The sequence below is a fragment of the Ochotona curzoniae genome, unplaced genomic scaffold (genome assembly GCF_017591425.1).
Source record: "Ochotona curzoniae isolate NIBS_2020 unplaced genomic scaffold, NIBS_Ocur_1.0 contig_2404, whole genome shotgun sequence".
NCBI lineage: Eukaryota > Metazoa > Chordata > Mammalia > Lagomorpha > Ochotonidae > Ochotona > Ochotona curzoniae.
In genome coordinates this window covers 3,177,086-3,189,538 of record NW_024465451.1, presented here as the reverse complement: position 1 = coordinate 3,189,538, position 12,453 = coordinate 3,177,086, and the positions used below count along the sequence as shown (strand labels likewise).

Sequence of the window (12,453 nt, the reverse complement as noted above, 5' to 3'; positions counted from 1 at the left end):
CCAGCAACAGGAACTGAATGGTGAGTGGCAGGCACAGAGCTTCTAAGGATGCACAGGTTTGGCAGGTGCCTGCCACTGGCCTCTAGCAGGTGTACTAGGGGCTGCTCCACCTCTGATCACACCCTCCTTACTACCAGAACTCCAGCCACACAAAAGCACTCTCCATGCCCCCATGGCCTCCCGGCAATCCCCAAGCTTTCACACCTCTGTCTTCTCTCCCACTTTTGCTTAAAAGAAGTCATTTTGTCCTCATGCCCCTACTCAACAGCCTGTTCCTCCCCTGGCTCAGCGCTCCATGTACCCTGAGGTTGTGATGCCCTCTGACCCAGAGCTGACCACACCTCACGGCTCCCCCGGCACACTGTGTCCCATCCTCCCCGGCCTCTTGGCAGGGACGTCTGCCTTTCCAACCAGAGAAGTTTCTCAAAGAGCAGTGATTGGCCCAACATACAGCGCATTGCCATCTAGAAACTACTGACGTGGACAAGGTAGGCCTTGCATGCCAGCTGTAATAGTAATAGTGGCACTTGGGGACCAGTGATGTTGGCACACAAGTATTGTCACTACCAAGGCACTGTGGGCTCCAGGATCCTATAGCAGGAGTACTGCCCACAGCCAGGAACATGACAGAGGTTGGGCTGGGACAGCTGGGAAGAAAGAGGTAGCACAAAAAATACACGGCCCAGAGGCTGGCACTGTGGCATGAGTAGTTAGGCTGCTGCCTACAGTGCCAGCATTCCTTATGGGTACTGACTGGTTTGAGTGACAGCTGTTCTACTGCTGATCCAGTTCCCTGCTAATACACCTGAGAAAGCAGCAGAAGGTGGCTCAAGTGTTTGGGGCCCCTGGCACCCATGTGGGAGACCCAGAAGCAGCCCTGGACTCCTGGCTCTGGCCTGGAACAGTCCAAGCAATTATGGTCAATTAGGAAGTGATTCGGCTAATGGGAGATCTCTGCTTGTCTCTCCTCTCTGAGCTGCCACTTAGAGGAGGCTGCACCCTATACCAGAGTGCTGATTCGAGTCCGACTCCTCCACTTCTGACCCAGCTTCCTGGGAAGGCAGCAGAGGATGGCCCAAGTGCTTGAGTTCCTGCCATCTATGTGCGAGACCAGCGAGAGATCTCGGCCTGGCCTGGCCCCTTCTGTTTGGGGGGATTGTCCCCACTCTATTTCAAACAGATAAATAAATAGCTTTATTATTTTTTAAAGATTTTTTTTTTAATTGGAAAGGCGGATATACAGAGAGGAGGAGAGACCGAGAGGGAGATCTTCCATCCGATGGTTCACTCCCCAAGCGGCCACACAACGGTTGGAGCTGAACCTGATCCAAAGCCAGGAGCCAGGAGCTCTTCCAGGTCTCCCACATGGGTGCAGGGTCCCAAGGCCTTAGGCCATCCTTGACTGCTTTCCCAGGACACAAGCAGAGAGGTGGATGAGAAGCGGGGCCACCGGGATTAGAACCAGAGACCATATGGGATCCTGGCGCATTCAAGATGAGGACTTTAACCACTACACTATCGTGCTGGGCCCAACAAATAAATAGTTAAAAAGAGGAAGAAGACTAGGAGAGATATGGCCCAGGATTCCAGGAGCCAGGAGATTAGGCTTGCTGACGGGTGCAGTAGGAGAAAGGCAGTGCAGGCCTTGCCTGGTAACAGAGACTTGAGGAGTGTCACCTCCCCACTGGGCCCCCTGGGGATCATGTGCTTGGCCACAAAAGTCAGGGTTTCACGCTGGGCTGGCTGAGCTGGCTCCATCTGCTCCCCTCATCTACACTATGTACCGAGCTGGGCACCCTGCAAGGGGAGCTGCCTTCGAGTGAGGAAGTGAACCAGCACGCTGGGGGTGGAAAGAGCTGTCACACTCCCTCAAGAAGCCGCTGACCTTTGTCAGGTCAGGCAAGGGGCTGGAGGGGGGCTGTGGCGTCTACAGGTGGGAAGTGGGTATACAGCTTTCCCTGCACCATGCTCGCTGCAGCCAAAACAGTCTGCAATGGCTCCCCCTCACGAGCTTGCTTCAGCATGTGACAGCAGAGCAGGGGCTGGCCTGGAGGATTTGGGGAGAGGGGATTTCCAAGGAGCAGGTGGAGGGGGAGGCTCCCGCTAGGCCTGCTGCTGACAAACCCAAGAGGACCTTTCTGGCCACACAGTTCAGCCCCCTCTTTAGTTATCAGCCCTGTCTGTGTGTGGGGTGGGGGGCTTCTGGCCAGGAGGCTCGGGATGGGGAGTCAGGGCAGATGCACTGACTAGGAGCCCCTCCCGGTAGAAAGCTAGCAGTGGGAGCGGGGACTAGGAAGCTGCAGGGACAGGAGGCTCCGGGGCCTTGCTTCCTCCTGGGCTCTTCCCACGCCTGGCAGAGGCCCCTCTCCGCTCCAGCACCGGATTTTCCTTTTCCGTTTGAAGTCTGAACAAAGGAGTGCGGCAGCTGGCGTTGTTGGCATGGTAGGTGTGGGCGCCTGCTCCACCCCAACACTGGAAGCCATGTGACCTTAAACAAGTCACTTCCTCCTCTAGGCCTCAGCTGCCCAGCTGGACAAGGCAGGAGGGCTCTCTGTGGCATCTCCCGCCATCAGTTTTGCATCTTGGCATCCAGAGATGCCCAGTTTCTGGGAGCCCATACTGATACCACTCACCTCCTGCACATTCAGTTCTAGGCCTTCTGCTGGGCAGAGGGGAGAACTGGTCAACCTGCCACATTCCCCTTCCCCCGCCCCCAGGCCTGAGAACAGTACGCTTTGGTGATCTTTGAGTCACTGGGGCCAGCCTCTACCAGGTATCCTGCTTATTTCAGAGCCAGGAGCACCTTGCCATGGCCACCTCCCTAAGGAACCTGTCCTTGGTGTTCCCCCAGGAACCTCTGTGCTGCCTCTTCAGTTGCACTTTTTTTCCTTAAAGGTTTATTTTTATTTGAAGGAAAGAGTGACACACAGAGAGATCCTCCATCCACTAATTCACTCACTCCCCAAATGGCTACAATGGCCAGAGCTGGGCAAGGGTGAAGCCAGGAGCCAGGAATGCCAGCGGGGTCTCTCACATGGCTAACAGGGGCCCAAACACTTGAGGCATTTTTCATGCTTTGCCAGGGTCCTGAACAGGGAGCTGGATTGGCAGCAGAACAGCTGGGATTTGCATCTGCATTCTGATAATGGAAAGCTGGCACTGTGCATGGCAACTTAGCCGGCTGTGCTGCCAGGCGGGCCCCTGGCCGCACTTTCAGATCATCAAGGACTTGTTCAGTGTTTTACCACTTCCCCAAATACACATTCGAATTCTAAGGCACTCAAGACCCAGGCCCGTGATCTCTTTGTCCCCAGAACAGTGCCTGGCACAGAGCAGGCACTTGTACCACTTGTGATAAAAATAAGGGGGACTCCCTCTGGCACCAGACCCCGAAGCCTATCCTCCCACAGGAGCCTGGGGAGCAGCCACTTTATCACATGCATGTGGACGAACCCTAGACTCCTTTATGGAAATCATTCTACTGGATGCATCTCATAGCAAGGGGGCTCAGGTCCCCCATTGACATTGGTCCAAGCTAAGGACCCAAGAAGGTGACCAGTAAAGCACTCAAACCTCTTTTCAGTCAGCTAAGGAATCTGGGGGGCTGTGGAGGGGTACTCATTTCCCCATAGGAGATATGCCAGAGAGGATGATTGTGGAGCTGGGCTTTGAGGGATGAATAGGAGTTCACTGGCCAGAGAGATGCTGGACAACAAATCCTGGGGGTCAGAGGAGGCAGGGCAGCATGGCAATAAGAGGGTGAAGATATAGGGCAAAGAGAAGCCATGCTCTGGGCATAGTGCGATAGCATAGCAGTTAAGGTCTTTGCCTAGAACACACCAGGATCCCATGTGGGCGCCGGTTCTAATCCTGGCGGTCGGTCCCACTTCCCATCCAGTTCCCTGCTTGTGGGCCTGGGAAACAGGCCACAAACAGTCAAAGACGACTCAAAGCTTTGGGATCCTGCACCCATGTGGAAGGCCTAGAGAGACTCCTAGCTCCTGGCTTCAAATTGGCTCAGCTCTGGCTGTTCCAGCCACTGGGGCCACTAGGGGAGTGAACCAGTGGATGGAAGATCTTCTCTCTCTCTCCTCCTCTCTGTATATCTGCCTTTCCAATAAAAATACATAAATGTTTTCTTTAAAAAAAGAAGCCGTCCTCACTTCGGGCAAGAGTCTCTTTGGGGGCTCCACTCGGCTGAAGGTCCCACAGGCTCCTTTCCTGACGGGCTCGCCCTACCCACCTTCCCAGGACAGCCAGGCCACTAAGTCACAATGTCACGGGGGCCTGGCCACAGACACACTCTCCCTTCCAGACATGGGTCCCCTCCCTGTGCTATGTCCCTTGCCCCAGCCCATTCTCACACTCAGAGGATCCTAGGTGCCAGAAGGATATGATGGGCCTCGTGAACGCCTTCTGTGTCAAGAGAGGGCCTGGGTCTGGCATGGTGGCCTAGTGGCATGCACCAGGATTCCATATGGGCATCAGCTTCTGTCCCAGCAGCCCCACTTCCCATCCAGCTCCCTGCTTGTGGCCTGGGAAGGCAGTTGAGGACAGCCCAAAGCCTTGGGACCCTGCACCTGAGTGGGAAACCTGGAGGAGGCTCCTGGTCCCTGGCTTTGGATCAGGACAGCTCTGACCATTGCAGCCACCTGGGGAGTGAATCAGCAGATGGAAGATCTTCCTCTCTGTCTCTCCTCCTCTATGAATATCTGATATTCCAATAAAAAAAAAAAAAAGAGAGAGAGAGAGACAGAGAGAGAAAGGGCCTGGCCAGCCTGAGGTGGGGCAGGCCCTGCCCAGCGGCACGCAGCACAGCAGGCTCAGTCTCCCAGGGCCTCCCTGAGTGGGAGGTGGGCACCAAATCCCCAGTGCCACCCCTCGTCCATGGAGGGGAGGATCACTCTCCAACAGCTATTCTTGTCTGGAGTCAGAAACACACCCAAGGTCAGAGCACTGGGGAGTGTGGCATTTGGGAGCCGACCACATCACTGCCACAGGGGCTGGGACCTCACTGCCCCAGCCTCCAGGATGCCATCACCTTGAACAAAGCCTGACGCTACCCAATAGATTCTTTTTTTATTTCCTAGTGACCACAGCTGAGTGACCTTGAGCCACTGACTTTCACCTTCCACCAAGGCCTTTGCCTCTCCTGGTTCCCCAGTCCACCTCCAGTCACTTCAAAGACAACAGGAGACCTCCAGGAAGATGCTCCTCCCCTGGTCGGGGTCTGATCCATGGCAGGCTGCCCACTGCTTCTCTTCCTCTTGTTAGCCGGGACACTGCCTCCTCCTCGTACACTCTGTGCACCTCCTCCCAGAAGGCCTTCCCGATGACCTGCCAGGCTGCAGTCCTGGCACCCGTCCCAGACACACTTCCTCCCCACACACTTGTCTGCAGTCCAGGTGATAAGTTCTGGAAAATAGGGAGTCTTGTTTGTGTTTGTTTGGTTTTTCTTTAACAACTTGTTCTCAGATCTGAATCCTCCTGTGGGCCAAAGGTGGGACTCCAAGCTTCTGCAAGTTTCCTCCTCTGGGGACCCTAAAGGGCAGCCACGTGAGCTGTTCCCCAAACACAGATCAGAATGACTGAGCTGATATAGTGCCCAGGTGCCCTGTGTCACAGTGGCCGCACCTGCCATTATATGGACTGTGCTCTCAGGGTCACAGGGCACTGAGATGGCTGTCCTCTAACAAGATCCTTGGAACACTGCTGGAAAGCCAGGGATTACTATTCCTATGTTACAGGTAAGAAAACAGGCTAAGGAGTGTGCAATGGCTCAATTGACTAATTGTCCATCTATAAATGCTGGCATCCCATATGGGGTTAGAGTCCTGGCTGCTCTACTTTCCATTCAGCTCCCTGCTTGTGATCTGGGAAGGCAGTCGAGGCTGGCCCAAAGCCTTGGAACCCTGTACCCATGTGGAAGACCTGAAAGAGGTTCCTGGCTTCGGATCGGCTTAGCTCCAGCCGTTGTGGCCACTTGGGGAGTGATTCAGTGAACAGAAGATCTTCCTGTCTCTCTTCCTCTCTGTATATCTGACTTTCCAATAAAAATAAATTTAAAAAGAGACAGAGAGAAACTGAGGCTGTGAGAAGGGACCAGGAGCCCGTTCCTGCCAGGTCAGTCCTTAACCTTCAGGGGAGTAGACTTAGAGCAGCCATCTCTCACATGTCTGCGGTGCCTGCACTTTCCTGTAACCTGCGTCGTGAGAACTTGGCCTGACAGAAAGGACACAGACTGTCAAGGCAGCATCCAGCCAGAGGGTCACCCCCAGGAGGAGGTCCCCTCCTCCCCCTGAGACAGTAATGGGGTCAGTGAACCCATAGACAACATGCTTATTCACTCTCAGAAGGCTTACTAATAACCCAGCTAGGATTTAAGCTCTCAGAGTAGCTGTCAGGGTGGGTTAAACTACTGCTAAAAACCCCGGCATCCATGGGCCTGGCACGGTGACCTAGCAACTAAAGTCCTCGCCTTGCACGCACCAGGATCTCATATGGTCACCGGTTCTAATCCCAGCAGCCCCGCTTCCCATCTAGCTCCTTGCTTGTGGCCTGAGAAAGAGGTAGAGCATGGCCTTGGGATCCTGAATCCATGTGGGACACCCAGAAGAAGCTCCTGGCTCCTGGTTTTAGATAGGCTGAGCTCCGGCCATTGCAGTCACTTGGGGAGTGAATCATCTGACGGAAGATCTTCCTCTGTCTCTTCTCCTCTCCGTATATTTGACTTTCCAATAAAGATAAATAAATCTTAAAAAAATAAAGAAAGAACCCTGGCATCCCATATCACAGCACAAGTTCAAGGTTCCCAGCTACTCCATTTCCCATTCAGCTCCCTACTGCCTGGGAAGCAGCCAGTGACGGCTCTGTCCCCACGCAAGAGACCAGGATGCAATGTCAGGTTCCTGGCTTCACCCTGGCCCAGCCCAGCCCTAGCTGTATGGACATTTGGGGAGTGAACCAGCAGATGGAAGAGGTTTCTCTCTCTCTCTCTCTCTCTCTCTCTCTCTCTCTTGTGTGTCTGTCACTTCACCTTTCAAATAAATGCATAAAGAAACGTTTAAATTTGCTCGACTGGATACTGCCCCTCTAGGTCATCTCCCATCAGGAGGGTGGGTTGGGTGAGAACCCACCCTCACCCCTGCTCTATGCACTCGGGAGAAACAGAAGCACAGGTCAGCTTTAGAGAGAGGTGCTTGGAGTTCAAGTCTGGTCCAATCCCTTAGGTCTTTGGTTTGAACACTGAAACTCAGGTGACAGTGACCTTTGCCCAGAAAAGGCCCCTGACCTCTGAGGAATTTTCCATCTGTACCTGCCTCCCCATCTCCCAAACCTTCCTTCTCCCTCAAAGAGTTAAGCCTCCTCCAGGTTTCCCCTTCCTGGCTAGCAGTGCCAGTGGAGATTAGAGAACGGATTTATTTCTCTTAATAAACAGAAAAGAGGTTGGGCCAGACGGGTGACAAGGAAACAATTGGAATAATAGGAGGCTGGAGCACAAGAAACAGGACTTCCTCCAGGCGGCCCAGGGGCCACCTTCAGACCTGGGGACACAAGAGCTAGGGGCAGGGAGGTGGCGCCCATGCACGTGGGCTCACATCAGCCGACCTGCTGCCTCCCGTAAGCCCAGAGCCACCTGATACCCAGTACAAGCCCAGAGGAGGCCTAGCTGCCCACCCTGTGGCTGCTGAAGCAGGGTGCTGTGCACTCAGCTCTTCCAGCGTGCTGTTCCATGCTAGCCGCCCAGGGTTTGAAAGAAGCCCCTTCCCTGGGATGCACCACTAGTCCCCCAGCCTCCTCCACGTCTGACCACCATCTGGCCTGCTGCAGTTCCACCCCATGCCATGGAATGGCTTTGGCCTGAATCCCTGCAAACACACTCCAGGTCCCTGTTAGGACCTGGGAAACACCCCTCACCCAAAGCTTCCCCTCAGGGCATGGCACTGACCGCCATCCCAGCCTCAGTGCCCTGACACCTCGGTGTGGCCAGAGCCACAGAAGCGGGGAGAGGGCCCGGTGCAAAAGGGACATCAGGCTGGATGCAATCCACTCAGAAGCTTCCACCCTCTCCCTGGCCCTGAAAGTGCTCCTTCAAACTCTCCTCCAAGGAGGTGGTTAAAGGACGCCGGGAGGGTAAACAGGCAGAAAGAGCTGGGCCCACGCGCGCACACACCGCCATTTCCTCATCTTCAGCCCTGCAGTGAGAGTCTCGGCCAGGTAGCTGGCCCAGGTGGGCAAGGCCCCAGAAAACCCCACCCTGCCGCAGAGGAAAACAGAGACCGGGAAAGAACCGCAAGTGACGCAGAGTGCCCCAGCTGGCTGCCACGGGCCACCTTCCCCTTCTGTCAGGCTGCGCACCCAGGCAAGAGGAAGGACCCAGGGGCTGGGACTCAGGGGGACTGGCAATGAGCTGTGGGTGGGTTTTATTCCCAGCCCACACATGGTCTCTCCATTCCCTCTGCTTCTCCCAGCTGCACACATACTTCCAACACCCGGGCTGGGGGGGGAACCAAGTGCTGCGGAGGGGGCTTTGGTTCATTCATCCATCGGTCAGCTCACCACTAGCAGGTGGCAGCTTGTTACTGGTCTGGTCCAGGTAAGTGGCCAAGGGGCCAGCTGAGAAAAGCCAACACTGTTAAGAAGCTAAGATATGCTGTGCCTCAACTGGTTCCTCTGTGAGAATCCCCCTACCCCCTCAAAACGCAAACTTCCCCTGGCGGGCAGAAACTCCCTTGGGAACTCAAAACCCACCTTCCAGAGGCAGAGGGACCCTCCCACACCCGACACCCAAGGCTACCTGCCTCTCCCCCTTGGTCCGGGGCCAAAAGCAAGTCTCTTATCCCCCTGACTCAGCAGAGGGCAGAACCTGGAAGAGACAGAGGGAGGGAGAACGGCCTCACCACTGCCGCCACTTCCTGCTTAAGCCAGGCGATCCCGCCGGCCGCCGGCTGGGGGTCTCTCCCACCGGCTCAGCTCCCAGCCAGACGGGACTGGAGAGCACTAGGGCACGGCGCTGGATGCGGGATGCTTGGGCTGAGCCCAGAGCTCTTCCCTACCCCCAGCACCTAGGAGGCCACCCCTCGGCCACCCCCAACACATCACGGACCCCAATGAGCCACCACGCGCCCGCACCATGGACGCCGCCAGGTGCCCAGCCCAGGTGCCCCGGACGTCTTACCTCGGCCTTTGCCCTTGGCCTTCTTGGTCTTGTCGTCCGCCTTCTTGACCCGGGGGGCGGCCGACTCGGCCCCGTCTGTCCCCGCCGCCTTCTTCTTGCGCCGCTTGCCCCGCAACCAGCTGAAGGCGCGGCGGAAGCCGGACCCACCGGACCGGGACTTCTTCCTGCGCGGGGGGCCGCCGGGACCCCCGGACTCCTCGGCCGCAGGTGCGGCGGGGGGCGCGCGGGCCGCCATGGCGCTGCGGGCTGGACCTGGCGCCGGGCTCAGGCCCCCTTCGGCGCGGCGCCCATGCGCCCGGGGCGGCCGCCGCACGAGACGCCCGGAGAAAAGTTTGGGCGGCGGAGACGGAGCGAGCGCGGCGGCGGGGAGCGGCCGGGAGGGGCCGGCCGGGCGGCGGGCGGGGCGCCGGGGCTGGCCGGGAGGGAAGGAGCCGGGGAGGGAGCGGCCGCGGGGCGGGAGCGGCGCTGCGGGCCGCCCCTCCCCGCGCCCCGGGGCCCTAGGAGGGCGAGGTTCGGGGCCCGAAGGAGGTGGTCCACGGGACCCCTCACTGGAGGGGGCTGCCGCGGTTCAGAGGGTGGGTGTCAGGGGCGGGTCGCAAAGGGGGCTCTCCCAATGGGGTTCAGAATGCGAGGAGGTAGGGACGGGGCAGGGAGAGCAAATGCAGGGTTGGACACCCCCCCCCCCCAAGAGAGCTTTGTCTGTGGAGAGGTGAGGGAATCTGAATTCTTTTTCTGGAATAAGAATAATCCAAAAATTCTTTCCAGAGTGAGGATAGTATTGGAGTGGGGTGGGGAGTGCTGCAGACACAGGAGGCTACTGACAGCGTGCCTTGCTGTGACCCACAAATGTTTCCCTCCCACCTGGCCACTGGGAATCACCCTTTTGCCCTCCCACACCTTCCCCCAGGAAAACAGTCCTTGGGGGTGAGACTGTGACTCAAGTCTTCCTGGTTCCCTCTTCACCTTTGCGTGGCTGAGATGCAAGGGAGCCTGCCTCAGTTTACCCTTTGGCTGCTCCCTGCTGTGTGTGCAGGGGAGTCTTGGGGAGGGTGGGGGCTGCTGCTCCAGATCAAAAGCTTCACTAATCGCACGGGCCATGCTCATTTCCTCCAGGCTGCTGGTTCTTTATTACAGCTGACCAAGCCCTTTTATGTCATCTCAGGGACAATGAACTGCCATGGGAGCAGGGCAGGGAGCAGTACCCATGGTGCAGAAGGGACAGAAAGGGCAGGAGGCCAGAGCAGAGGGACCAGCAGCAGTAGAGGCTCCCGGGCCAGCATCTGAGGCTGCTGGATCCAGGGACAGGAGCTCTAGCGGCCATAAGTGGTCCTGGGGCCAGCTGTGGGCCCAGTGCCTTGAGACCCCCTCCCTGGGCCCTGGGAAGGGACCTGTGACCACCTCACCTGTCCCCCCAACCTGGCTGTATTTACATAGCTTTCTCTGCTCCCTGGAGCTTAAGCTGTGTAGACAGCACACACTGTAATGTGTGATGCAGGATGAGTGGGGGCCCAGAGACCTCCCTGAGTGCTCAGCCCTGCGTGTGCCCAGACACTGAGCTGTGGTGATACGCTGGGACGTGCTGCCCACTTGGAGGGTCTGGGCTGGTCCACTCATGCTTCTCACCAGGATTATGTCCTGCCTACCCAGGTGGCACTGCCAGAGCACCCACTCTGGATCAGGCACTGGCCCAGCCAGAAGATGCTCTTGGCTCAGCCTAGTACGAGCCAGAGGACAGATCCTCCGCTAGTGGGTGAATGTCAGGAAATAGGGTCACAGGGCTGAGATTTGCCAGGAGGGTAACGTGCAGGGTTTCAGGCTGCTAGAGCTCATCAGGTGCATGAGAGGGAGGGAAGAGGGACAAAGACAAACCTACTCCGGCTCTTGGAAAAAGACAGAAATCTTTTTTTTTTTAAGGGTTGATTTATTTTTATTGGAAAGGCAGATGTGCAGAGAGAAGGAGAGACAGAGAGAAAGATCTTCCATCCCCTGGTTCATTCCCCAAGTGGCCGCAATGGCCAGAACTGAGTTGATCCAAAGCCAGGAGCCAGGAACTTCTTTCCGGATCTCCCACATGGGTGCAGGATCCCAGGGTTTTGGACCATCCCCTACTGCTTTCCCAGGCCACAGGCAAGGAGCTGGAAGGGAAGTGAAGCATCCAGGATTCGAACCAGTGCCCGTATGGGATCCTGGTGCATGTAAGACAAGGATTTAGCCACTGAGCCATCATACTAGGCCCAGAAGACAGAAATTTTGATTGGTCGTTTTTTGTTTAGTTTTAAGATTTATTTATTTGAAAGAGTTACACAGAAAGAGAAAGAATCTTCCATCCGCTAATTCACTCCCCAAATCACTGGGTCAGGCCAAAGCCAGGAGCCAGGACCTTCTGGGTCTCCCACATGACTGTAGGAGCTTAAGCACTTGGACCATCTTCCACTGCTTTCCTAAGCCATTAGCAGAGAGCTGGCTGTGAAGTGGATCAGACAGCACATGCCCATGTGGGATGCTTTTAGTCACTATGCCACAACACCTGTTCCATATTTTGGTCAGTGTTAGTCCCTCCCCCTCCAAGATACACACACACACTTTTCAGCTCCTTCTTTCCAGTGGGCTAGCCCTAGCTATACAATTTAAAGGGCCCAATGCAACATGAATATGCAGAGCCCCTTGTGTTTTTGTTGTTATTGTTTGTTGTTTGTTTTAAAACATTCTTGAGAATTTCAAGAGGCTAGAGCCAAGCATTCCCCCAAGCAGGAGCCCTGTCTGGGTGTAGGGCTGTGGGATCAGCAGTTTGCAGGCCTGTGAAGTTAGCTCTGCCCACGTGATTCCTGAACATCCCAGGGGAAGGGTCCCCTCAAGCCAGAGCCCCCATATTTGGAGATGAAGGGGGTTGTCAAGGAGAGATCAGGGTTGCTTCTGCCTCCCACATTCAGACTGCCTCACCTGCACCCTTCTTGGTCCAACTGTACCCTGGCTGATGGACAGACATGCTTCCTGGAAAGGGCTAGCCTGGAAAGGGCTAGCCTGAGCCCCAGCGGCACTGACTCCTCCTGCCTGGATTAATCATTGCTCAGCTGAGTACATTTCCTCCCTTGTGCTTTAGGGGCTCAGACAGCTGACTTCCCAGCACGCCCTGTGCACAGGGCCCAAAGTCCAGCCGGCAGCCAGGCTGTCACCTGACCCAGCAGGAAGCTGCCAACATGCTGTTCCCAAGGAGGACCCAGAAATGTCCTGGCTTGTTGTGACCAAGTGACCTAGGGTCCGCCCAATTTTACTCC

General features: G+C 56.3%; 1 protein-coding gene across 1 annotated transcript in view; it reads right to left on the bottom strand.

Moving 5' to 3' along the window:
* Window positions 1-9,413, bottom strand: part of KIAA1522 (KIAA1522 ortholog) — a 30,379-nt gene extending 20,966 nt beyond the window's left edge. The window contains exon 1 of the mRNA XM_040974138.1: window positions 9,179-9,413. Coding sequence (XP_040830072.1) covers window positions 9,179-9,413 — 235 coding nt within the window. The remainder of the gene's footprint in view (window positions 1-9,178) is intronic.
* Between the last annotated feature and the right edge of the window lie 3,040 nt (window positions 9,414-12,453).